Source organism: Thalassophryne amazonica, chromosome 21, assembly GCF_902500255.1.
Source record: "Thalassophryne amazonica chromosome 21, fThaAma1.1, whole genome shotgun sequence".
NCBI lineage: Eukaryota > Metazoa > Chordata > Actinopteri > Batrachoidiformes > Batrachoididae > Thalassophryne > Thalassophryne amazonica.
The window spans coordinates 25,551,079-25,578,881 of record NC_047123.1 but is presented as its reverse complement, the minus strand read 5'-3'; the positions used below and the strand labels follow the sequence as shown (position 1 = coordinate 25,578,881).

The window sequence follows — 27,803 nt, the reverse complement described above, 5'->3', positions numbered from 1 at the left end:
CATTTCCCACCAGAGGTCCTATGATACTGATGAAACACTGACATTAAACACAATGTGATGACACTTTAACAGTGGTGAAACGCTTAGTTGTGCACACACACACCATGTTTATTACCACAAAACAACCTTCCATAAATGATAAACAGCATTTCAAGTAACATTTCAGCAAACAATTTTGGAAACTTTTACACTTAGAGGTTGTAGGAATTTCCAAGCTGGGTTAAAGCCCTTTTAAACTCGGACTGATTCATCCAGCAGACTCGCCGTTTCCTGTGAAATCGTTCTCCTGAATGGGACAATGTGCTTCTGCAAAAGGTTCTCCATAACCACTAGCTTTTATTTTATAAGGCTTTCGAGCACCTTGAGTGCACACCTACACTCTCACATCACAAGAATACATAACACGTGTTGCCACAAGTCAATGGATTAAGTGGCTAGAAGGAAGTCTGTAAAAATGTACACCACAACTAAAAAAGTGCCAAATTAAAACTTAAATAATTTAAAAAAGCTTTACATGTTTTAAACTAAAGGACAAATCCAAATAATTACATAAAAGAAATTAACAAGTGTAAGCAGAAGAAGCCAAATGAGTTCATTAATAAAGCAAAAAGAAGCTTAAAACAAACGAATGTGAGAGGGAGGAGGTGGAGTTGTGATGATTCTTGCATTCAAAGAACTAAACTGGAGCTTTTGAGGAACCTCTCCTGGGCATCCAATCAAATCACAGTTAAAAGGACGACATCCGATCTCATCGACTGCAACAGCGCAGGATCAAGTCGCTTCACAGACACCAGCAGAGAAAAACTAGTTCAGTCCCTGAGGAATGAAATCACACACGTAGAAGTACTCGTGATCAAGTTTTTAGATCCCGTGAAGGTCCATCGGCAGATGGATCCTCTGGGCTGTTCAAGGATGTCAGGATCACCACGTCTGTAAACCCCCCACAGATCTCACGGTGGTGTCACCGCACTGCCAGCACCCCCCCACCCCCCAGTTTGTGTTGGTCAGGAACAGAGCTGTGCTATGGAGCTCGCGTCAAACAGTTCATAACCACCAGGTTGTACACGGAGGGGCATCATCTGAAAGCATCCTCCCCCACCTTCTTTTCTTTCTGTCCAGGCGACACCACAAATGTTTTGCTGTGTGAGATTTCAAATGAAGCTCCGCCCCCTCTACATCAACATTATGGCTTGATGACGGACGTGGCGCTACGACTGGCTGTAGGAGTTGCTTTGGTTGCCGTTGGAGCTCTGGTCATTTTCACTGCAGACAGAGAAAAGGAACACGCTGCCATTTTTTTGCCCAAATATTTCCATGCTCTTCATAAAATGTTCCTCAAATGGAATTCTTATCGGAAAAACACACACACGCAAAAAAAAAAAATGTGTCACCAAAATCTTTTCTTTCTTTTACCAAAACACCCCACTAAATTAAATAAACCAATTTTTCTATTGCATCTGGTGCTTCTTTAATTTTTTTTTTTTTTTAAGACTCCCACCTTATTTATTTCACACTAATGTGCTTGCATGACTGAATGACAATTACCTTGATTCCTTGAATACACCAGATCTGGCAACATGTGCTGCATCAATATGCATTTAAAACACTGGACAGAATTAAGCGATTTTTGCAAACAGGGCAAACACTGTAGAAATCTCCCCTCATGTACCAAAGATTATACAAACAAAGCCGTGGGAGAAAAAACTTAGCAATTTACGATTTTAAGAAGGCAGAAACAACATGCACACAACCTCTTGATGAAATTCTATTGTACCTGCATTAATTGTACTGTATTTGCATTAATAGTAAATATCCACCAGGTGGAAATATTGCTCCATTTCAAGAACCTTGACAACAATCCTATTGCTTATAGTAGTAGACGGGTGAACTGAAGTGTGTCTAAAAGAAGTGTCTGACATTATGTACTTGAAGCTGAAGTATGCTATTTGATGATTTGTTACTATAAATCCACAAAATGGTCATTTACTAACATGTTAATGCAAGAATCAAACTTCATTTATACAGAAACAATGGTAAATAGGAGTTTGATCTTGACACACCCCCTTCCCATATAGAGTACTGTCCCATTTATGTGTTTTTGTACAACAGACTGGAAGTTAGCTCGCCTTACAGTAAATACACCCTGAATTCCACAATTTTCTAAAAGTTCTATTCCTTGAGGATGTGAGAAACTGTGTGTTCATGGTGTTGCTGAGACTTTCATGGATTTGTTGTACCTGTTGGGAGGTGGTTTGGGCTTAGGCATCTTGTTCAGCACAGCAGCGATCTCCTTCCTGTCATCAAAATTTTTCCACTGGTCGTACAGCTTCAGAATTACACGGATGATCTCCAGGATCTCAAAAGGAAGCACACATAATGTTTATGGATATTAACTCAATGCAAGATTGAGATACAGACAGCCAACATGCAAAGTCCTGATTGTCCCCTCGAAGGCATGTTTACACTGAGCAGCTGAGGGACAACGGCAGTTTTAGATCATGCAAAAAGGAGCTTGTCTTACTTTATCCATGTCTACAGAAAGCTCTGCGAACCATTGTCTGGCATCTTTCTGCTGCACCACACAGGCAACATGTAGACAGGCTGCAGGAGCACATGGACAGGAAAGACTATTTGTAGCCGTTAACGACATTAACTGAGTACACAGAGAAAAGCAAGTAGATAAATCTTACCCAGGGCAATCATAAAGGGAGGGTAGAGCAGACAGAGATCTGTCCGGTATGTGTCATTCACTATTCGCCTGGCACAAAAATAAGTCATCAGTACGTTTACGTGCACAGGACACATAAATGTGCACAAAGGGAATTGTACCAGGCCAGAGGCAGCAGCATGTCCTCCTGTCCCATATCCTGGACGTACTGCAACAACGGTCTGTAGGGGTGATACACGATGAGGCAGCAGTCCTAAAACATAGAAATTAAATTAACAATCAGCCCACCAGACAAACACACACACACCCGACTGAATACTAAAGTGCCGACAACTCACCATCAACTCTAGGAGATAGAATTCACATTCGAATATCTGCAATGACACAAACTGACACTGAAGCACGTTTACATTACCGTAATAATTAGATAACTGTAATAATCTGATCTGATGCATTTATATGCACTTCAGTAATCCAATAATTGGAAAAACTAGATATACATGATTTCAGTGCATTAACTGGATTTTTTTTTGGAAGTGGAGAAAGAAGAAAGGGCAGCTCATGAAGAAAAAGCATAGACTGAAAGAAAAAAAAAAAAAACTCTCACACACACACACACACACACACACACACACACACACACACACACACACACACACACACACACACACACACACACACACACACACACACACACACACACACACACACACACACACACACACAGCGAGGAGGTGCATGGAGTTGATGTCCTCATGCCAGAAATATGACAACATGGTTTTGGAAAACTCCGCTTAACTTTAACATATTCAAGGACGCTTGGGTGTCCTGTCAATTCTATTTTTTGGACACACAACGGACTCTCAAAACTTTTTGATCTGATGAAGGATGTTACGAGGCCCGACGAGACAGTAGGTCGTCCCGCTTTACCTCTGAAGATGTGAGTGCCAACACATATGCAGATGTAAAGCAACAAAATAAATCTGATTAACAGTATACATGTAATGAAGAAATCAGAGTATTAAGGAGAAATCCAGGTGTGACAGTTGAAAAATTCTGTGCAAATTTAAAAAGCCCATTCAAGAGTCATGTTTAATAATTTTAAAATTTTAGATCAAGAATGTTTATGGAAACATCACTTATTTTTGGCCCATGGCCCATGCCCCCCCCCCCCCCCCCCCCCCAAATCCAGACTAATTTATGGAAGAATTTGGACACACCTGCTCAACATCCACAGTGCAAAAACTCATGCATCAAACACAAGAGCCACTACTTCCAAAACAAGCAGCACACTGAGGATAAATGTCCTGATGGAATAACATAGTACAAATGGCCACTAATGGTGCCTTATCACACATTTTTCTTCAACTGAGAAAACCTAAATGAAAATTTCTGTACAAATACCCCCCCCCCCCAGTTTCAAAAGACAGTGTTGCTCCAACCAGCTACTCGACTCGCCCACCAGCTCCCTGCTGGCAAAAACTTTTCATGCTTTCTGCACAGTGAAGGAAAACGAACAAAGGGAGAACGAGTGTCACAGTGCTGTCACAAAATATGGAGCGAAATTTCTGCACACTATCTCAAACTGTAGAGAAGAACCAGACTTTCAGTCAGTCTTCGTAAGAAAAGTAACACTGTCATTTATTTTAACATTAGGCAGACTTTCTACACTGTGTTTGGAATCTGATCAATAAGCATAAATGAAAATGGAAAAATGCACAATATGACTCCTTTATTACTTAAAATTCGCACATCAGAGAGAAAAATTACTCCAAAAACAATTCAATTTAATTTATTTCACTTTATTTTATTTATACAGCACCAAATCACAACAAAGCCACCTTTAGGTGATTCAAACGAGTAAGGTCTAACCTTACCAAACCCACCTGAGCATACAGGTGACAGTGAGAAGGAAAAACTCCCTCTGATAATGTTGAGGAAGAAACCTCAAGCAGACCAGACTCAGAGGGGTGACCCACTGCTTCGGCCATTCTAACAGTTACAAAGCTTTTACCGAGCTGAAGTAACACCAAACAAAAAACAGAATAATATCAAAAACAAAGTGCATTATTGAGGGTGAGCAGTCATCAGCGCCAAAGGCAGGGTGTCATGAGATACGTCCAGCGCCCTGGGGTGAATGTCCAGCGTCCAACAGCACTTTTTTTTCAAATTCACCAAAACACATGACTTAACAATACAGACTGAATTCTTTTTCCTAGCTGCAAAAAGCCAGTGTGGCATTTTTCTTCAACTATAATCACATTTCAATTTACCTTTTTAATTATTATTTCAACACTACTTTCTGCAGGAAAAAAACAAACAAAAAAAAACCTTCTTCCACATTGACAGTGATCATTACAAATCCAGGATCTTGATCTGAATCATCACCGTGACTCACGCTCACGGCAGAAATAAAAAAAGTTGCACCGCTCCACCAGGTTACGCTCTACGCCGTGAGCCACGCCCTAATATTATCACCTCGTGGTGACTACCTATAAATAATGGTTTGCAGCGCTCAGGACAGGCGATGTCATCCTGACGACTTCGTGGAGTTGGTGCACTAATGACAGGCAGCAATTACTATCTCGGTGAGACACGCTGAGCAGTGTGAGTGCGTGCACATTCCCACAGTCTCCCTGGCGCTTTTATCGTGGATGTGTGAACATCAGAGGTGAAATTGGTTGACACTGACGCGGCGACGCTGTGATACACAGCGTACTTTTTGGCATGCTGCAACTTAGCGCAGCAGATTATAAACAGCTTTGCAAAGGAGGCAGGTTATTTTCTTTACGCATCGCACGCCCGAGGCACCAACTGACATTTGCACATTTTGAGATTATTTTAATCAGTTTTCTCTCTCAGATACTGATGACAAGTCTGTAAATAAAATAATTGTACTTACATGATTCATTCTGTAAGGGAACTCTTTCGGAAAGGCATAGGAGAACCTTGTTTTCACTGTTTGAGGAAAACAAATGCCTAATTATAGTGTCTGTATTGCACAAAAATAGATTTGTACAGTTACTGAAGCAATTATAACAAGTTGCATTAGTTAATATGGTCACTTACATACAGATGTTGCTGCAGAGATCAGTCTGGTGTTGGATACAACTCCAAACTCCTAAAAGATGTAAGAAAAAAAAAAAGACAGAAGGGATACAAAAAAAATGAAAAATGTGCAGATTACTCATATTGTATCATTCTCTTACTCACAGAAGTTCCAATACCTCAACTTTAGACGCCAAGAAAACACAGGTAGGAGCCATGAGCACGGGATCAATACTTTTCAGTGAATATCTGCAAAGGAAGAGGAATGAGATTGTAAAAGTTGTTCTGGATTCTGCAGTGCACATAAAGAATTTGTGTGATTGGAGGTTTTCATGTTTTATCATTTACTGAATTGTGATTTAATATCATAATTGTAAAACTGAAGCATTGTGAATACTTTCCAGATGCACTGTATCAATATTTGCCCAGGGTGCTGTGGGTTTGTGCGCATTCCAGCTGCCTTCTCTTTTTTTTTTTAAAGAGGATGTTATGGGAAGACTATATAATTATATTATTTTGTGATCAACCCCATTTGTTTCTTCCAAGTCCAACATTTAGGATGGACTACAATATTTTGTGGAGATGATCTTTGGGTATTACACTCACATCAATAATCAGCCTCTCCTTACCTGGCATAGAAGCGTTTGAAGTAGACAGTTGCAGTGGCAATGACCTGTTGCCGCAATTTCAGGTGTTCTCCCAAAGCTTGGATGACTGCGGAAGAGGTGAAGCAATCAATGCAAAATAATTCAAATAAACAAATCAAATAGGCAAATTTTCTACTTTAACTTATGAATTACAAAGTAGGTTAGAACATTTGGTGTTGAGTTTGTAAATAACTAACAAATTACTTACTTTTAGGTCACTTGGAAAAAGAAAATTGTTCACATTTTGAGCTTATTCTAAAGCATATGATTGCTTGCCACAAAAATCTGACATATGGCTTTTATTCACATGCTGATGTCAATACAACATCAATAAAATCATTGCCGTAGTGTAACTTTCCCTTCCATAAACACTGTGTCCCCCCTTCCAGAGTTCCCAAACAACGTATATTTTAAAATGCATTTCATAAGCATTTTTTTCCTCCTAATCTATTAAAAACAGAATTAAGTCCTACATAAGGAGTTATGACGAGGTGACAGACTAGCATCTGCTTGTCACCAGAGGATCCTCTGTTTGAATGCCCCAGAAAGGAAAATCATTAAGGTTCCTTGGGCAAGGTTCTTAATCCCAAAGTTGCTCAGGTAATGCAGTTGAGCATCTTGTATGGCATGCACCCTGACATCTGTGCGAGTGTGTCAATGGGAGGCATCATTGTAAAGTCAGATGAAAAAGTCCTATACAAAGCCAATGTGATTACCATTTATCGTATTATTGATAAGGCCCATTGGCTTCTATAATGTGAAGTGGAAGGGAGTCTACATCTCCCTCCAGATGGGATGCCAGTCTGATATAGGGTACGTCCCCAGCAAAAACTGGTACCCATTTTCAGAAGGGTTGCAGATGAAGCATCTTGTTCAAAGACCTAGATCAGGGGTAGGCAACCTGTTCCAGAAAGAGCCATGAGGGTGCAGGTTTTCTTTGCAGCCACTGACTCCACCAGGTGATTTCACTGATTAACTCATTCCATCTGCTCAGAGTGATATTAATCAGTAAAATCACCTGGTGGAGTCAGTGGCTGCAAAGAAAACCTGCACCCTCATGGCTCTTACTGGAACAGGTTGCCTACCCCTGACCTAGATAGATCATGCTACCAGGAATCAAACCCAGATTCCAATATTGCCGGAGTGTGCTGGAGGCCTGAAAAAAAGCGCAGGAGCCCTGAAAAAAGCGCAGCCTTGGTGGTGACTGCTGTATTATGTGATTATTCCCCTCCAGATGCCGCTACCGATCCACATACATTGTGGTGGCAGCAGTGATCCACAATTCAAAGTGGATGACAATTCCAAAATAATTATTTTCAACCCTATGAACCTTAAAGAGGTATTGCAAGTAACAGGTAAACTTTTTTTTTCTTTTTTCTAGTGACTACCCTTAACCGTTTTACTGCTGGGGATGAATTTACTGATTTTTAGGACACTGAAATACACTATTTTTTTTTTCAGAAATCTGAGTCAAATTATCACTTAAATAAGCAGAATTTGCAAATATTATGAGTTATACAGTATTTTGATATCATAAAATAAATTTTATTCAGTGGATGAAAATTTCAAAAGTAAATTCAACAGTGAAATACTTAAGTGCTAATCGCTGCTTTTGTTTTTTTTTTGTTGTTTTTCTTTATACTTATATTTATTCTTCTTTTGAGTTTTGTGTTAGAAATCAATATATATGGATTAGTACAGTAATACAGCAACATAGTAGCCAGCAAGGTGCTTTTTCAGGCCTCCTGCGCATTCCGGCAATATTTTCACCTATGCTTTCAGTCCACATGCAGGTCAACTACACTGTTCCTTCTGCCATTTTTAAATAAAAAAAAAAAAATATAGAAATTTGCCATTTTATTATCTGCACATAACTTATTGCATGCATTATTTATTATACGTATTTATTCATGTTGACAAGTGCCTGCAAAACAAATGGCCCATCTGGGACATTAAAATTTACTCTACTGATCTACCTGCTCAATACAAACTATCAATAATGATTCATATCCAGTGAAATTAAACAGTTTATCATAATACAGTTTACATCTACATTACTGAGCCCCTATTTGACATTTGTACTTGACAAATCAAAACTAAATACCTTGTCAAAACTGCTATTTAGTGAGTAAAGTAATTATTAAACACTACTTGATTTTACATTACATGAATTCTTCATTATTTAGTTAAAGTAAGGAGGGTGCTGTTTTGATCAATTTAATCAATTTTAGACACATGTCAGTAAGTTTTAAATACCATTTGCAAAGAAAATCTGCAACTTCCAGTACTCCTCTTCTGTGAGAAACTTCAGGTCTTTTTGGCGTTCTTTCATCAAATCCTGCTTGTCCAAAACCCACTGCAAACTACAAAAGAGCAGAAATCAATCGATAAATCAACTAATTTAAATGTACTGATATATCGTCAGTTTAAATTATTACAACAGTGTGAACAGAGAAGCTAACAGATAGCGCGACACTTATCAAGCACCACCGCTTGCAACTACTTATCCGACTGAAATAAATCTAAAATAACCATTAACCAACACAGTTTTAACCACTTTATATTAGCGAGCCTTTTAAAAACGTGTTTCCTTTAATTTCTTAGATTACATTATTAGCTTTGTTCCGCGAACACACAAGGCCTCACAGTGAAGACGCTGAAATGCGAAATTAAACCAAACGTTTGGTCTTTTCCGTCAAAACTTACTAGTGAGAACTTTGCCAGAAGTTACCCGCCATATCGCAGCAGCTGAGGTAGAAAATGAGAATTAAAGTAGATGAGAATTTCCCCCCAAAACTAATAAAAATTAAAAGCAAAAAAACAGAAGTGTTAGCTGGAGTTGCACTCAAAGCACTCCGGAAAAAAGAGAAAGAAAGGTTCCGGATGTTTTGTTCCGCTTTTATGTTTTTTAATTTCTAACTTTTATTTTATTACTTTCATTGCATATAACATTTATACAGTCTGTGGTAAAATAGCGCAATAATATTCAACATTTATTTATTTATTATCATATTGGAGAGACGGTTGGGATTCCATTATTTTTTTTTTTCATTTTTTCCATCTTTGTACACACATAAATGAAATATTGAAATTATATATATATATATATATAGATATAGATATAGATATAGATATATATATATATATCTATATATAGATATAGATATATATATATATAGCTTTTGTAAACTACAAATCACACAATAGGGAACATGTCATGTTCCATGAGAGATTTGTGAACATCAGTCAAGAGGAGAATATGTGGCAGTTGCTGTGATGTCATAAAGTGGTCTTTTGATGTCATCAGTGAAGTAAATGAAGAGACCTTAGCAATTATATAGCTTCTTCCCATCTTCTGTTGATTGGTCCTGCCAACTGAAGGCCACTAAAACTGCAGTCTTGCGGTCTAACACTGCTTGTCAGCGGGATCTCTGTAGAGCTTTGTGACATCATGAAGCTGGTTTTTGAACAAAAATACCCTATCTTGCCACTTTAAATAAATAAAATTAAATTCAAATGCTGATACAGACGTTCCTTAAAATATAATCAACTCTTTCCTGACTCAAGAACTGTCTCTCCACAAGTTTTCTCCACTTGTGTTGGTGACAGCACTCATGGCATACACGCTTTTGAACACTTTGATCTCTATAGGACATAACTGTTTATGTGTAACTTATCAAGATATCTTACGAGCACCTAACCCAGTTTTGATCAAACTTGGCAGGTACATTGGGCATATGGATGGGAAGAAGTGATTTGATTTAGATGAAGATCAATAAATGATCAAGGACAGAGGTCAAGGTCAAATTTCCAGCTCCATGCCACTATATATAAAAAATGGTAAATTTTATGAAAATGAGTTCAGAATTGTTTATTAATTGCCATTGTAACATTTTTTCCACCATGTCAGATACTTTGAAATGTGGGTGTGGCCTCACTGTGCTCTTTGAACATATGTGATATAGTTTCAGAGGTGGACGTTTCAACTAAACTAGGACAATAATTACCCTCTAACCTGCAACGCTGGGTCCAAACCTGTGCTACAGTAGCAGATTTAACCATGATACATGAACACAAGATTTGTGAGACTCATGCCTTGCACACTTATGGGGAAACAGGTGATCACATATAGACTTTTCTTTGTCCTGTCATCTCGTGTAGGCCATCGTCTGCACCTCTTCTACTCTGAGGCTAAATATACAGCTGATATGTGCTCATCCCAGTGTGTGGATAAAGTAAATCTTGACAGATATTTGTAGGGAGGTTTGGAGCCAGTTCGTGAAAGGCCAACATTCCTGTGTGAGGGTGAGGGAAGGGCTGCAGCAGATATAAAGGTGACACCACGCTCTCAAAGTGTGAGAGATCTACTCCAAGGTGGAGAATTGGACACAAACATCATCATGAGCCGCAGCCCAGAAAGGATGTCTTCATACCGCCGTTATTTTGAGGACACCACGGTAACACCTTCTGTGTACCAGCTCCGGGTGTGCAGTCCGTCCCCCGTCCGCAGGGACGCTCACCATCGATCTGTCAGCCTCTCCCGAAGCGGGGGGACGATGAGACACAAAGTCCTGTCCAGTAAACCCCGTGTGAGCAGGTGGGTGATCTGAACTGCTTTACTTATGTGTGCATCTGTATTTACTGTATTTACACTAATAGTAAAATTTAAATCATATTCAAATGTCTGCAATACAATTCAAAATGAATTATAAACAAGTTTAATTTCACCAGAGCAGAAGGGAACTCTAATGATAGAAGTGTGAGACTCAGAAGAAAGGTGGCCAGAATGGGGCAATAACAAACAAGAGCAATCCGAGATTTCTGATGTCCACCAAGTGTTGATGAGGACTCAAAATAGCAGATATGTGCTTCACATCGTGACTCACACTTTACCTGGATCCAAATTCCACAACACAATGCAATAATGGCATTCTGATCCAGAATAGTCCAACTGATCAAAATGTTGCAATCTGATATTTAATTCACAAGCTGAAACAAAATAGTATCTTCCTGATCTTGGTTTTACTTCACGATGTCATATCCGTGAAGTAGTTTTGATGTAATCCTTAAATGTCTACAAAGTGAAATCCTGATCCATAATCCAGATCCGGAATGAGATCACCTCCAAAATTTAATGGAGTCTTCCAAGGTCTAACACCAGTGTGTGGTGAACATTTGGTGAAAATCCGTTAAGTAGTTTTGCCTTAATCCTCAAAATCCGACAAAGTGAAGCGTACAAATTGAAATCCTGATCCAGAATCCAGATCTGGAACCAGAACAACTTCAAAATTTAATGGAGTCTTCCTTGACCCAATATCTATCTGTGGTGCAAATACGGTGAAAGTCCTTTAAGTAGTTTTGACGTAATCTTCAAAATCCGACAAAGTGAAGTGTACAAATTGAAATCTGATTCAGAATCTGGATCCTGATCACCTCCAAAATTCAGTGGAGTCTTCCATGGCCCAATATATATCTATGGTGCAAATTTGGTAATCTGTGAAGTAGTTCTGATGTAATCCTTTAAAGCCTAAATAAAGTGAAATCTTGATTGAGAATCCAGATCTGGATCACCTCCAAAATTTAACGTAGTCTTCCTTGGCCTAATATCAATATGTGGTGAAAATTTTGTCAAAGTCCGTGCAGTAGTTTTGATGTAATCCTGCTAACAGACACAGACAAATAAATAATTAAAGGCCAATGATTTTATTACATCCTTGGCAGATGTAATCAGCATGAAGGAACGTTGGGTTTGAAGTTAAAGAGCATCCAAATCAGACAATTCCAATCAATCACAGATGCTTTCAGGAAAAAAAGGCCCAAAACAGCTTGTTTTAGAGTTCTGTGAGATACATCATGTGGTACCTGTGGGCATAAAGACAGTAAGGGGAGCAATTTAACATTTGATCTCAATGACCTTGACCTCTGGCTGACATTGCTAGGGCAATTTGGGAATCAACCAAAGCGTCTTGTCCAAATCTGGTTGGAAATCAAATTCCTCGAAATTTGCCACAAATGAATTATTTCAGGGCAATTTCAAAGTCATTCGTCATTGATATGCCAAGTTTGGTTGAACTCAGCTGAAGGACCTGAGATGAGCAGCCCAACTAAGAGTTAAGGGTAGACATGACCTTGACCCAAATGGTTGACCTTTGGCAAATTTGACCTTGCTGGTCCGTTTCGGACTTTGGTGCAACTCAGAATGAAAACCTTCCACATTTGGAACATTGCGTGCAGGCTTGGCTGCCACATCTGTCAAACAATAAATATGTCCTTGGAAAGGTCCAGAGACGAGCCCCAAATTAAATGGATTGAGAAGATCGCAGAATAAGAGGAGATCTGTCTTTTCTTTTTCAGCATATTTATAATAGTAAATGGTTTAGAAGTTCTTGACTCTGAGTCTTTATGTTAATCTTAGAGATCACGATCAAATGTTAGAAGTATCCAGATGTCATTATAACCTCAAAGTATTTCTTCAGTCAAAGAGCAACGTGCCTTTTGAAGAGTGCAAAGTGTCAACTTCCAGTGTCGATTTTTTTAAAGAAATATTTATTTTTATTTTGGTTCTTTATTTTATGCTTTTAATTTTGAGATTATGATTTTATTGAAGTGTTATATACTGTGAGGCTTTTAAAATTTATTTAATTTATTTCTTTATTAGAATTGGGTAAGTAGGATGTGTGCTTTTATGTATTATGTACTTATCACATGCATGATGGAAATTATGAGCGAGTGTGTTGGCAGTTACATGTAGCTTGAAACGAGCTTGTTTGCAGTTCCTTTCTTTTCCAAAAGTTGAGGTTGGGAATTGCTTGACTAATACTGATTAGTCTTCTGTCCTGTGTGCAACAGTGTTGGGATGGGGACGGTGTACTTTGGTTTGTCCATGGGTTTGGAGCCAACACTGGATCTGGATGCAGCTACTGCAGAAAACCAGGCTTTTATGTTGACTAGAACCAATGACAGGCAGGAGATGGTCGCCCTCAATGACCGGCTGGCGGTGTACATCGAAAAGGCAAGAGGACCCTCCAAGCTACAAATACACAACACTGTGCACCGACTGTCACACTTCGCTTCCTAGTATCGTAATTTGGACCCTTGAAACCAATTACTTTTGCCAAAGCAAACCCCTTAAGGGTAATTCTGGGGTCAACCTACCTTAACACGGCAAGTTTGGTAGACATTGGCCCAAGTACCTTGAGGAATAGTGGAACAAATGCTTAAACAAATGATCGTTTCTCATATTATAGTGTGATTTGTCTTGTTGTCCTCAGGTGCGAACGCTGGAATCCAAAAACAAGCTTCTGGAAGCCGAGATTGAGGCCCTGCAGAGCCGCCACGTCAAACCGTCCGGCCTCAGACACCTGTACGAGTCTCAGCTGAGGGGCCTCATCAGGGACGTCGAGAAAATGAGAACCCAGAGAGTCAGGAAGACTCGTGATCACAAATATTTTTTAAAATTATGACTCAAAATATCTATTGCTTCAGTTTAAAAACTATTTGTTCATGACAACCTCACAGGATGTAGCTTTGGCAACCAAGGAAGCGATGTTAGGCCAACTGGACGCACTGAAAGCCAAATATGAAGAGGCTGTGGAGATGAGGAAGAAAACCGAGGAAGAAATTGAGGCTCTGCGTCTGGTAAGACGAAGCATGAAGATTAATATGAAAAATGTAACCGTGAACACCAAATTGGTGCCACAAAGAAATTACACCTCACTCATTTTGTGAAAATCACATCATTACTGAGGGTTTTATTGACAGAACTGGCTTTTATGTTCCTGAAATAATTTTTGATTCCAGGATGTGGATAAAGCCACTTCAGCACAGATTGGGCTGGAGAAGCAGCTGGAAAACTTGGAGGTGGAGCTTGCCTTCCTCCAGAGAGTTCACAAGGAGGTGATGCATGCCTTATTTACTGTGCCTGTGAGTCAGGCTGGTGACGGTGTGTCAGCGGGTGAATAACAGCATAACCAGGATAATTATAAACATTGTGAGAAAGTGAGCACAAGTCAGCAGGTGTCTTATAAACAGATTGAAATTTGTAGCCAAAAATATCATTTTAAATAGTGATATGCTGCATCTTAAAAATGACCCGTTTTCACATCTCTGAGAAACCTGTTTCTGTGCCTGTCACTTTAAATGGAAAGAAACTGCCACATGCCACGCCCCTTCTCCATTCAGAAAGGATGGGGGGTGGGGGGCAGGTGTCTTCAGCGCTCTCCCACAAACCAAGCATGGTTTTTACTACTGCGCTGCTGCACTTCGGCACCATAGTGATGAACATGCATGGCCACTCAACATTATAGTTGCCACTGGGGGCAGTGTTACACACAGTACACCAAGACTTTTTTTTAAACCTCTTCGCAGAGCAAAGCATTTATATATCATTCTAAATAATAAAAGTCACATTAATAAATGGAATAGATTTGACTATGTTGAATGTTTGGTCTCCAAAGTAAAGGTCAAACAAGGTTAACGTCCATTGGATTCTATGACATGTGACATATGTAACCCCGTAACATGATAACTAAGCATGATACATGGTCCAAACTATTCCTTTTTAAAACCTTGTTAACTCAACTAATAATTTGCATAATTTTTTACCAAAATTGGAGCAACTTTAACTTTTGACCCTGTACAAACTGAAACTGACCTTTGTCACCATTTTTGCTGTTTTTACCCCATAACTCTTAATCATTCAGTCATAGATAGTCCAAACTATACCTTTTTGGAATCCTTAAGATCAGACAAATAATGTGGTGTAGTTTTCAAAATGATTTAAGCATTTTTAATTTTGACCTCTGTGTAATTCTTCAATTGACCCCTGCCTGGCCGCCTATTGAAAATTCAAGTGGCCGATCGGTTTGTTCAAAAGAATAATGTCTAAGGAGTATTTGTGCAACTTTGGTGCTTGTATCACCATTTGCACGATTTTGCTCTAAATATTCTCTTAGCTGCTGCACTAGTATAATTGTAGGTGAAGCTGGAACTTCTTTATCTCACTATGTGTGGTTTTGATCCCGACAGGAAATTGAGGAACTGATGCAGAAGCTCTATTCTGCAGCTTTGAGAGTGGACATGACCTTTGGCCTGCCAGATCTCTCCTCTGCTCTGAGAGAGATCCAGGCTCAGTATGACGGCATCGCTGCCAAAAACATGCAGGTGCGATGATGCAATACAGCGGCACCATGAGAGTCCTGGGTCTTTAACATGTTTCCTAGCCCCTTTAAAGTTCACATGGCTCATTTTTGTGCTTCTGCAGGAAATGGACAGTTGGTACAAGACAAAGTTCCAGAACCTGACAGACGCCTCGACCAAACATGTTCAAAGTGTTCGAAGTGTGAGAGAAGAGATCGCATCTTATAAGAAGGATGTGAGTAGGATTTTGTTTTTAACTTGCGTCTTGATGGTTTGTTAGCAGGATTAAACAAAAATGTCTGAACCAGTTTTTACAAAGCTGAAAATAAAATCATAATAATAATTTTCCTTCTTATCTTGAAGTTAGACAAACAAGACACCTTGGCAGAAGTATGTGCCATCCTACCAGTGTGAGTGTCATAAAATCTCGGCACTAAAACCACTTTGTGTGTGCATGTGTGTGTAGATCCTCAACGAGGAGTGTGAGCTGGAAAACCTGAAGACAAAGAATGAGTATTTGATGACTCAGATCCGAGATGCAGCAGGAAAATACAAGGAGGAGGAGGAGGACTTGCAGGTAGTAAATTAATTAAAGTTACAGCTGTAAGTGTGATTAGAATAGAAATTATTTTATTTCCCTTGATATTGGATAATCTTTATTCAAAAGTGATTTACTGCAATAAAAGAATCTATAAAATTCGTTATTATGAAACAGATTCTTTTCATACGAGCGGATGATGTCATATATACTCAACAAAAATATAAACGCAACACTTTTTGTTTTGCCCCCATTTTGTATGAGATGAACTCAAAGATCTAAAACTTTTTCCACATACACAATATCACCATTTCCCTCAAATATTGTTCACAAACCAGTCTAAATCTGTGATAGTGAGCACTTCTCCTTTGCTGAGATAATCCATCCCACCTCACAGGTGTGCCATATCAAGATGCTGATTAGACACCATGATTAGTGCACAGGTGTGCCTTAGACTGCCCACAATAAAAGGCCACTCTGAAAGGTGCAGTTTTATCACAGCACAATGCCACAGATGTTGCAAGATTTGAGGGAGCGTGCAATTGGCATGCTGACAGCAGGAATGTCAACCAGAGCTGTTGCTCGTGTATTGAATGTTCATTTCTCTACCATAAGCCGTCTCCAAAGGCGTTTCAGAGAATTTGGCAGTACATCCAACCAGCCTCACAACCGCAGACCACGTGTAACCACACCAGCCCAGGACCTCCACATCCAGCATGTTCACCTCCAAGATCGTCTGAGACCAGCCACTAGGACAGCTGCTGAAACAATCGGTTTGCATAACCAAAGAATTTCTGCACAAACTGTCAGAAACCGTCTCAGGGAAGCTCATCTGCATGCTCATCATCCTCTTCGGGGTCTCGACCTGACTCCAGTTCGTCGTCGTAACCGACTTGAGTGGGCAAATGCTCACATTCGCTAGTGTTTGGCACGTTGGAGAGGTGTTCTCTTCATGGATGATGCGAAGGAGATGTGTTGCACTGCATGAGGCAAATGGTGGTCACACCAGATACTGACTGGTATCCCCCCCAATAAAACAAAACTGCACCTTTCAGAGTGGCCTTTTATTGTGGGCAGTCTAAGGCACACCTGTGCACTAATCATGGTGTCTAATCAGCATCTTGGTATGGCACACCTGTGAGGTGGGATGGATTATCTCAGCAAAGGAGAAGTGCTCACTATCACAGATTTCGACTGGTTTCTGAACAATATTTGAGGGAAATGGTGATATTGTGTATGTGGAAAAACTTTTAGATGTTTGAGTTCATCTCATACAAAATGGGAGCAAAACCAAAAGTGTTGCGTTTATATTTTTGTTGAGTATAAATTACTCATCATGAATTTCTCACTGGTTCTGATTAATTTCAACTAAACATAATTTTTTTTTTTTTTTTTTGCAGCCTAACAACATGACAAAAGGATTATTCTAAACTGAAGCTTAATTTAGGTCATGCATTTTATCAGCTTTATCTTCTTGGAAAATTTATTATGCAAAGTCAGGTCCTCCAAAACTGTAGGGGGCGCCTGCTCCCTCCATGTCAAGGTTGTTGAACACAAACCAGTGCAGGTTCTTTGGGGAAAAAAAAAAAAGCATTGGTTCATTTTGGAGATGTTTGTAAAATGTAATGTAGCATTTTGAAAACTTCTACACAAATTAAATTTAATGCAGGAGCGTATAGAGGCGATTAAACTGGATCTAAAGGTGACCAAGGAGAAAATCGCCCTGCTGTTGCGGGAGTACCAGGAGCTTCTGAACATCAAGATGGCCCTGGAGATTGAGATCACTACCTACAGGTTTTAAAAGGATTCTCCATCAACAGTGGACAAAGACAACATTTTGTGACATGAACATCACCGCTTCCTTTATTTTGCAGGAAGTTGATCGAGGGCGAGGACAGCCGCCTGAGCTCCATGGTTCGGAATCTATCCCTAACAGGAGGTGTGACAATCACTAGTAGCACCACGTGCACAACGTCTGATGCGCCAGCTTTTAAAGCCTTTTCAGTGCTCCACAACGTCCCCGATGACAAGACCAGTCCAGGTGCCGACAAGGAGCCAGATGCAGGCAGAGATCGAGAAGATGCGACCTCGTCAGATCCTCAGACCGATGGTCGTTTGGATGAACAGGCTACTGAGATATGAGAGAGGAGGACTCCCCTGATCAGGTACAGGATGACTGACAAAACATCTGGATTTAGTTTTTGACCGACAACCCCTTAATCGTTTCTCCTCACCTTTTACCCATTTTGTCCCAGAACAGTTAAAACCGAAGAGGACACTTATGAGAACAACGCACAGGAGCGCGCCATCACTATTTCTGGAGCAGCTGATGAATAGATGATTCATCTTCTGTAAAATCTCACCGTGCTAAACCTCATCAGCGAGTTTCCGCAACCCATTTGTGATTTATTTCCGCAGTGCTTTGAAACATCTAGAATGCAAATGTAACCTGATGAGAAAAGTTTATTCACATTTAATGAGGTAAAATGTGTGTATTCACCTCTGCAAGGATCCTGTCTGTGCTAGCAGACATATCTAACAACGTTTTTGCCTTTTCAACGGTGAGTCCTTGGAATATTTCTGATTTCCCCTTCCAGCGTTAATTAGCTGGCATTTCTTCAAAATCAATAATGTGTCAATTTAATTCATTTTTGTCCTGAGTGAAAAGATGTCCCCCAAGACAAATAAAAATAGAACCTAGGTTGAAAAATGTTGGCGATCGCTCTTAAACCTGAATATTAAGATATATTGTTTTTAAGTAAGTAAGCTCATGTGATGTGTGTGCGCTTGTACTTCCTGCGAACCCTCCATAAATATGTGCCCTCCACCCTTTCCTCCCGGGACACCTTAGTCAAATAAATCTGGATACACCACTGGAATGGGGTTTATAACTGTTAACTTTAAAAAAACACAGAATTACACTTTCTTCTTCCCCTTTTTTTAATTGAGACAAAACAAATTACAAGAACCAAAACCCTCCAGTTAGTATGACAACAGACTGATATATCTTGAAACCATAAAGAAATGTCTTCACCTCATTATGAAGTCACAGTATATACACATTAACTTATTTATGATATCATTTAGTATGAATCGGGTCCAATAAGTCAGGTGTAGCGTTATTCAAAGGCAGTGCAAAATCCATTATCACATAATCAGGAACACACAGATGAGTATCAACAGTAATTACTTGTATAAAATCATATGGCACATCACCGAGAGACAAAACCATCATCACTCGTATAAAATTATATGACATTTCCCCAAAAATCAAAGCTTTAGGACACAAAACCATCATATTTTCCCCCAAACCACAAACTGATCGACAGCAGTTCATATTCTGTGCTTTTCTACCGTAACGGTTTGGGTTCATCCCCGATTCCTCCAGCAAGATGATACACCGCCAGGCTAACTGCATGCGCGAGGGCGTCGCAACTCTCCTAAAAACACAAATGCACAGAGAAGCCGCGCTTTCTCAAGCATTTTTTATACAGTGAAAATAAAGACGCCAGAAATAAAGATGCAAAAACTCACCTGAGTTTCTGTTTCGGCGTAAACTCGAACCACGTCTTCGGTGCCAGAGGGCCTCACGAAGGCACGCGCCTGTTTGTGCTCCTTCACCAAGCTGTCAATGGCATCCTGGAGACCTGCTGGACTCACCGCTCGTCTTTCTGCATCAGTCGTGTCAATCACTCTGCGGTCTGACACCTATAAAAAGTCCAAGTCCCAAAGTGGCACATTGTGTAATATAAAATCTCATGCCTGATCCTAATATTTATATACAATTAGTAATAATAGCTGTGGACACTAATCTGACATTTGACAAAGCCAGTGTTTCACAGTGTTAAAACATTACGTCTTATTAGCTAATGAGGTGTATGTAAAGCAGAGAGATCGAAAATACAAGTACTATATTAACACAAAGTAAAATAAATGTTATATTAAAGAATCATGCCTGTACCTTGACTTTAAGCTGTCTGTTTGGCAGGTCAGTGTAGATTGCGTCCCACTGCTGGATGGTCATCCTCTTTACAGCTAAAATAGCTTCAATCAGCAGCATATCAGAAATGGCATCACCAACCGTCTTTAGAAGAAGAAGAAAACAAAAAAACAAAACAAGACAAAGCCATTGTTCAGATATTATTGTTCATTACGATGTGCTGACCAAACAGTGAGAGCGTATTTAAAGTTGGGTTTCTCAATACAGACTCACACCTGCTCCTAATTTCATCATCACTCATGTAATAAGATTATTTTGTGCAACAATCCCACACCTGTCCAGCAGGTGGCACAAATTATGTAAGCAAAACTAATCTTGGTGTTCTATTGATCTCGTGCATCGAAGTTACTCAAATATATTCAGTTTATTTATTATACGTCATTTTACTTTTCATACTTACAAGGTACTAGTGTGTATTGCTCCTGAGTTACTGCGCTAACAAATAGGAGTGGATGGACTTGCTGATTCACTCCCTACATTTTTCATGATACATGCAAAGATTTCTGCTGAAGACTGGGAATATAGCAACACAGTTTACATACAAAACTAGTGAAAATGTATATGTAGTCATTTAAATTGTAATTTGCTTTATCGTGTTTATTTTTTTGAAGCTGCTTGTCGTCATGTTAACCTGGTTGATGATGTTGATCGTGTGATGCAGCAGGAGAGCTGCTCTCTTCCTTTCATCGTTTGTGTTGGAGTCTTCAGTCAGCTGCCTGATGGACTCTTCAGCTGCTTTACTGAACAACACCTGAATGTAACACATTTACTCATCTTAATGACCAGACGCATTACAGCAAACACACACACACACATTGACAAAAAAGGTACAGCCCAACGCAAAGTGTTACTGTTGCATTCAACCCAATGCAGTTGGTGTTATATCACACCATTTGTGTTCATGTGGGCACGCTGGTCTATAAATGAGGTGTGGTCAACTGTTTACACCACCAAAAACCTGGGCTAAAGTCTAAACTCTAAAAGTCTAAAGCATCATCTTTGTAATTTTACTGATATTATTACAGCAAAAGACAGATATTTAGTAAAAATAATGTTAGTACCTAGTAAAAAAGCAATACCAAGGAAATGGGGAAAGATGGACCCACTAACCAAGACCAATGGACTTCTGTAACTGAAGAGATCTTCATAATGAAGAAACTGACACATATGCAAAACCTATAATAAGCTCATTCTGAGTAAAAGTGGAGAAAAAGGACAGAGTTCAAGATTTGACTTGGTGACATCATCATTAATGTGAAGAAGGTACTCCAAGGCCAACAAGGAGGACATGGAAATAACTCATCCCAGGCTAGTTTTGTTGTTGTTTTTTTTTTTGTTGCTGTTTGTTTGTTTAATTTTGTACAGTTCTGGGGTTTGTAGGTTGGTGTGATTTGTGTTGTTTCAATATAGGCAAATAAAATTAAGTAAAAAAAAAAATCTAAAGCATCAGCTTACTGCTTCACCTCAGGGAGCTTTGGTGGCTGCTGTGTACTGACAGATCGGTGCTAATCCTTTAAGGCTTACACCTGGCTTACTCTGACTTAAAGGCAATGATCTTAAAAAAATTATTCCACTGAGCAAATACACGTCCTACCAACTGATTTTTTACCTTTGCAGAAGTTACTGTTTAACAAAGTTTTAAAAATTCAACAGTGGCGGATTTAGAGGGAGGCTTGAGGGGGTCGGAACTCCCCCTCCTCTCCAGCTGAAGCGATAGATCCACCGCGTGCAATGGCCAATTTTCCTCAGCAAACTGATGTTTGCTTGATAACACAAACAAATCTATGTTGAACTTCATATGCCATCTTGCTTTCTTCATAAATATTACAAATCTGAGTACTGATGATCAAGCTAGTGTCAGAAAAGCTTTGATTTTTCTTTTAATTTTCAGAATTGTTGTTACCAGTTCACTTGTTTTTTAACCCCACCGAAAAAGGGATAAAGAGTTAACCTGTAGTTACATATTCGAGTCAGGTTTCTTCTGTCACATGCACTGAAAAAACACTTATTTTGTGTGAATGGACCATGTACTCACAGTTCCGTGTCCATTGGCCTCAAAATAGACTCCTATGTCGAACTCCTGCGCTGCGTGGTGAAGATGCTTCACTCCAGTCTTTGTGCACCTCACTATTACCTATCACATCAAAGGCACTAAATTTACTACAGAAAAAACAGGAATGCACATTAAATTGAGGCTTTAATTACCTCTGCCAAGGAGATTGTGTTCATTGGTGTTTGTTAGCAAGATGACTCAACACCGTATGGACGGACTGTAATGAAATTTAGTGGTATGGAATCAAACCCATCAATATTTCTACCCAGGCAGATGTGTTTGCTTATATCCTTTATGATGTCATAAAGGAAAAAGAAAGATTCAGCAGTTTCATGGGGTAGAAGGACACAGGCTGGATGGTACAAGAAGCAAAAGGCTGACCACGGGAGTAACATGCTCTTTATGTGGCCTCCAAATCACATCTATATTACTTCACGCACTTTCTCACCTTCATAATCTTCTCTAGATAGTTTGTTGAGCTTCCATTAGCATAAGCGGTTTGCACAACGGCAATCTTCAAGTCCAGGCTAGCCTATATGTGAGGAAAAAAAGACGAGTGAACGTGTGTGTCTCTATTTCCCCAAAAACGTTATATTTGATTAATGTTCTTTTTAAAGGAAAGATTATTTAAAAAAAAAAGACAAAGAAGAATAAACTGCTTTCTATTAAACTTGGTGAACCATTTGGCTCTCACCTGTAAAACTGTAGAAATCAAATCATTTTCTCACAACTCCAGAAAAAAAGGACAATTCCAGGAACTTTTCAAAGAACTGTTCTACACATTATAGAACAAAAGTGTTGATGGTCGTTATGGAATCATAAACTCTGAGCGCGTCTTCATGCATCTATTGTACCTGTGTGAGCAGCTCTTTCAGGAAGGTGGTGATGAGTGTCGCTATCTTGTCCCCATCCAACAAGTGAAAGTGTCCTTCTGAGTCAGTGTAGTAATAAACGATACGGTCGGCATCGCCGTCAAACGAACAACAGCGCTCACCCGCGGTGATCTCAATGCCTCCAAAGAAAGAGCAAGAAAGAACAGAAAGACAAAATAAAACACCACAAAATGATCAAACAGCACAATGCCTTTAACATTTTAGCTTCTTGCTCTTCAACAGCAAATAAATAATCTGACATTACTTTTATCGTTAATTAAAATTTGAGGACCACAGAAACTGGTGGTGAGGCCGTGTTGGCAGCACCACTGTGATGATTTCCCAAAATGAAATTTGCAGAAGATGCGTTTGAGATGATGCTGACATTCAATATGTAAATTGATTTTTGGGAGTGATCATCGGTCCATAAAATGTTAGCAATTAAAAAATATATATGTTCATTACAATTTCTTACAGCCAACAGTGATGTGAAATATTGAGTCCAAAACCCAAAGTTTATAATGAAATACAGGAGTGTGTAAAAGTTAAAGGCACCATAGAAGTTTGATTAAAATGTAGTGTTTGATTTGTGTGTGTGTGTGTGTGTTTTAAGTGTGCCAACAACATATAAAATGTGCAAGTACTACTACACAACCCCATTTTCTAATAAACTACAGCAAGCAACCTAATTTTTTTTGCACTTTATGACCTAAACAAAATGATACAATTTAACAAGTAACAAGTGGCCACATTTACTTACCTAGAAGTATTCAATATTTTGCACTCTCTCATCATTTTTAAATATTGTAGGCATATTAAACATGTCGTGATCCATAGTACTGTAAAGAACCAGTACAATAACCGAATCCTCATACTTGTCAAATTACTGTCAAAGTATTTTGAGAATATTTTTCTGCAGAATAATTAGCCGAAAGCCTTGCTTGTTATTTCAGTAACTAGCGTGTTGCCACGGGCTCTAGAATGGCTCATGTTTATGTGTGTCCTACCTGTTGGAGGTTTTTGCTGCACTTTGACATAGTCGGCGCCACACTGGTAATTCAGCTTTCCTGTGGTGCCATCGTTGAAGAGGGATATCTGCAGCTCACTCTTCAGGTGCTTCTCCATCTCATGCACCTTCAGAGCTCCGATACCATTAGCGCCGTCCACAAAAAGGTGCTTCTGGTCATCTGTACGATTTGATGCCTACCAGGGAACAAATGATGGCAGGATTGTTCATAGCGGAAAGGAAGATAAGTGCTGAAAAAGTGTCAAACAAGGATATGAAGTAAGGCAGAAGTGCTTCTGTTCTATTTTCTTACATTCTTGGTGAGATGAGTGAAAGCTTGGCTGAGTTTGTGGTAGTATCCTTCAACTGTTGGCTCTCCATATGTACCCTGTGTGTTCTGGCAGCAAACCATATAGTGGAGTTGTGGGGTGGTCACCAATCCATAGTCTGAATGAACAGACAGATGGAAACAGTAAGCAAGGCAGCCAAAAGGTTATCCTAAGAGGATATGTACATGGTTTACCGGACCTTTGCTGTGACCACCAAGAGCCGACACCCCGTCCATCACAGCCTGTGAAAGACTGGCACTGCTGCTCCTATTGTATGGAACAGAACAATAAATGGGATCAAAACGGTATGAATAAGCAGGACGAATAACACAGGATATAGAGTACTGTCCAAAAGTCTTAGGTACAGCTATAAATAGACTGTGAATTAAATATTTACACATTTACTACAGTGTTTCTGTATAAATATGGATTTTAATCATTTTATCCATATCAGGAAAATATTAAATTTGAAAGGTACACGTGCTAATTTGAAACAAAATCTAATGTTGTCCTGCAATGAAATAATTTGGTGCTACATCTGTTGTGTGAGTGTGGAACAGTTTACCAACTTGCATACAACTGTGCGTTAAAGTCCATTTTTAAATCCAGGATTAAGACTCATTAATTCAATTCATGGGCCCAACTGGAAAAGTGTCTTCATTTACTGGTGATTTTACCTGTACGTCGTAATTTTCATGACTATTATTTGTTGTGTTCGACTACTGTGTGTAAATTAGGGCCACAATGGAAATGAGTGTTTCTTCACATTTTGTGATACCGTGGTAAAATATATATTTCATTTTATATTCATTTATTCATGAATTTTGTGTATATTCCTTGGGAATAATAATTTTAAAAACACAGATTTTTTTCTCTTTCATTATATTGAAAGTAGTACATTAGACTTTTAGTACTTGGGTCCAGACTTGGACTCAAGTCACATTAGGACTCGTGACTTATAATGTTTTGGGTTCGTTTTGTTGCAAAAATGAGTATTTCGCACAAGTCATACATTTTGCTACGAGAAAACAGAGATTTAACTTCTTATTCAGGAAATGGCCATAACACAACTAACAAGACTGAGACTAACAAGACTAAGACTGTTGTAGTAGCTTTCTAAAATATATTTTTAAACCATTAAAGTGTGAAAACTCTTGTCATGTGGTCAAAAAGAGCATGCATGAATAAGCAGCACCACTTTACTGCATCTCACGTCTACTTGGGTAGCACTTCAAGTACTGTAGTTAATGGTTTTACCTAGTGTCTCTGCCCACAAAAACGTTGGCTTCCTGGCTGAGATTTATGGCCTCCTTCTCTGTAATGTCCTTCAGCGCAGTGAGGAAATCGTCCTGCTCAGCATTCGCCAGTTGGGTGGCGTAAACTTCCCATATTGGTGTCACCATCTCCCCCATTGGGTCAATCAGCTTCACCCCATTGTCTTCCTGTAAAAATAATCCAGACAAGGCATTGGAGAAGTCAAAGAGGAGTGTTATAATCCTGATGTGATTGGAGATCAAAGAGTTTTGGATCACTTTGTGATCTGCAAAGAGTCAAGACTGGGAGCAGGTGCTGGTGTTGCACTTTGCTACATTCATAACACAACAGAACTGCCTTGGATCCTGAATGGCAACTATCAAGAAAAATACTCAACCTTTACCTCTAGAAAGTAACAATCTATCTACCACAATCAGTTGAACCGTGGGTGTCCCCTTGGCCTTCTCCAGCCACTGGGGTCCTCAGCACTCAGGCACCTATGTGCTGGATGATGTAGAAATGTGTCACATCCCCAAAATGTCAACACTGACGCTTCCTCACAGTAACTGCTCGTTCTATATAAATTCATAATATCCAACGGATTTTCCAAAGAGATCTGGTTCTGACAACATCCAGTTGTTGCCTTAGGTTACTGATTAAAAACATGATAATTACATTAAAACATATCTGTGCATTCTCCTCTCACCTCAGGGTTGTGTGATGCAGTGACCATGACTCCAATAACAGCTTGGGTCTTTTTGGAGCGGAGTGTTGCCAGCAGACCCATCCGAAACATAATGTGATCCAGATGTTGAGCACTGGTCCTGAAACCAGCAGTACCATACTGCAAAATCAAGCCTGCAGGCTTAGGGTGCAGGCTGGACTGCTGTGATACTTCATGAAACTGGTCCATCACTGATGAACATAAACACAATATAGCATAGAGCTTATTCTATGAAGAAAAAAATCAACTGCTGCTACAAGTTAATTATTGTACAGATTCATTAAAAGTAACAAAATCTGTTTAATAAATCCATTACAACAGCTTAGAAATTTGTAATTTTGTCAGACCTGTCCAAATGTACAAAAATATTTTATTTATAACAACATAATACAAAGAAGACCAGCATATTCTCACATTAAGCTGCACCAAATAAACATTTTGTACATTTTGGAAAATAATGTACAGCCAGGTCCATAAATATCTGAACACTAACATTTTTTTGTGTTTTTTTTCCCCCCTCTTTGTAGACCACAGGGGAACTAAAATTGTAGTATCCATCACCAGCTTTAATTTGAACAGATGAGCAACAGAGAAACAGTTACTGTCATTTTTAGTTATGGACCTGCTGGCTGCAAGCAATGAACTGATTTCAACATAACTTGATAATATTTTGTCTGTGATTAATCGTAAAAGGCCACAACCTGACTCATTTTAGTTATAATGATTTATATTTAAACCTGTGCATAAAATGCAAAATTTAAAAACACAACACATTAAACAGGTACACGTAAACATTTAGAAGACAACACACAAAGTACAAGACTTATTATTTACATAACAAACAAAACAACAAATCAAATTACGCGTTTATACGCTTTTTTATGGTAAAAGAACATGTTTTAAAAAATCCCCGCTGGAAAATAACAACATTGACATAAAATGATAAGAAAAACGGGCAAAGGTTGCTTTAATTTACTGCTGCAGTCACTGAATGACAAGTACGAACAAAAACTCACTTTAACAGCGAAGGAAAACGCATTTATTCATTAACAACATGCGTTAAAGGATTTTTAACAGTTTCTTGCACAAAGTAACTTTTACTGGACTTACTTTATTTACTTGGATTTCAATGAAACGCTTCCAGTTTCTCCCTCGGACAACGTGGCAACACTTCCGCATACGTCACGGGGTGCCGTCGCGCGTGCCCGCTGCGCATTCACGGCTTTTTTTTTTAAATTACTATGTTGTAATTCAATAGTATGTTGTATTAGAGAACCATTTTATTTTATTTTATTTTATTTATATTTTTTCTTTCTCAAATCTTAAAAATTAATGCTCACAAACAGCAGTCCTAAAATGAAAATATAGGTACTTGTATTTTTTTTTATCAGACATGGGGCAAAAGCATTAAATTGGTAATGATTATATTACATTTTTTTTTTCAATTCTACGATTACAGTTACAATCAAGGTTACAGTTGGAAAGTTAGATTACAATTAAACTATGATTGCATTTCAATGAGTACA

At 39.0% G+C, this 27,803-nt stretch overlaps 3 protein-coding genes across 3 annotated transcripts; 1 reads left to right on the top strand and 2 right to left on the bottom strand.

Annotated features, from left to right (window-relative positions):
* Positions 1–85: 85 nt before the first annotated feature.
* Positions 86–9,227, bottom strand: ccnc (cyclin C). The gene is made up of 12 exons (XM_034161788.1): positions 9,070–9,227; positions 8,620–8,726; positions 6,346–6,430; positions 5,896–5,965; positions 5,738–5,789; positions 5,571–5,626; positions 3,007–3,042; positions 2,830–2,921; positions 2,691–2,758; positions 2,522–2,601; positions 2,238–2,356; positions 86–1,263 (listed from the first exon to the last, which is right to left on the bottom strand). The coding sequence occupies exons 1-12, from the start codon at positions 9,099–9,101 to the stop codon at positions 1,209–1,211; spliced, it is 852 nt and encodes a 283-aa protein (XP_034017679.1). The 5' UTR covers positions 9,102–9,227; the 3' UTR covers positions 86–1,208.
* A 1,465-nt stretch (positions 9,228–10,692) lies between these two features.
* ngs (notochord granular surface) lies at positions 10,693–18,181 on the top strand. Its single transcript, XM_034162850.1, has 10 exons — positions 10,693–10,960; positions 13,213–13,375; positions 13,635–13,784; positions 13,882–14,001; positions 14,164–14,259; positions 15,391–15,525; positions 15,626–15,736; positions 15,968–16,078; positions 17,709–17,833; positions 17,914–18,181. The coding sequence occupies exons 1-10, from the start codon at positions 10,764–10,766 to the stop codon at positions 18,179–18,181; spliced, it is 1,476 nt and encodes a 491-aa protein (XP_034018741.1). The 5' UTR covers positions 10,693–10,763.
* An 887-nt stretch (positions 18,182–19,068) lies between these two features.
* Positions 19,069–27,467, bottom strand: pgm3 (phosphoglucomutase 3). Its single transcript, XM_034162520.1, has 13 exons — positions 27,388–27,467; positions 26,260–26,468; positions 25,557–25,741; positions 24,499–24,566; positions 24,284–24,417; positions 23,972–24,167; positions 22,947–23,104; positions 22,541–22,624; positions 22,075–22,173; positions 20,671–20,790; positions 20,001–20,123; positions 19,574–19,747; positions 19,069–19,479 (listed from the first exon to the last, which is right to left on the bottom strand). Coding segments are annotated over exons 1-13 (1,641 nt in total). The 5' UTR covers positions 27,389–27,467; the 3' UTR covers positions 19,069–19,389.
* Positions 27,468–27,803: the final 336 nt, after the last annotated feature.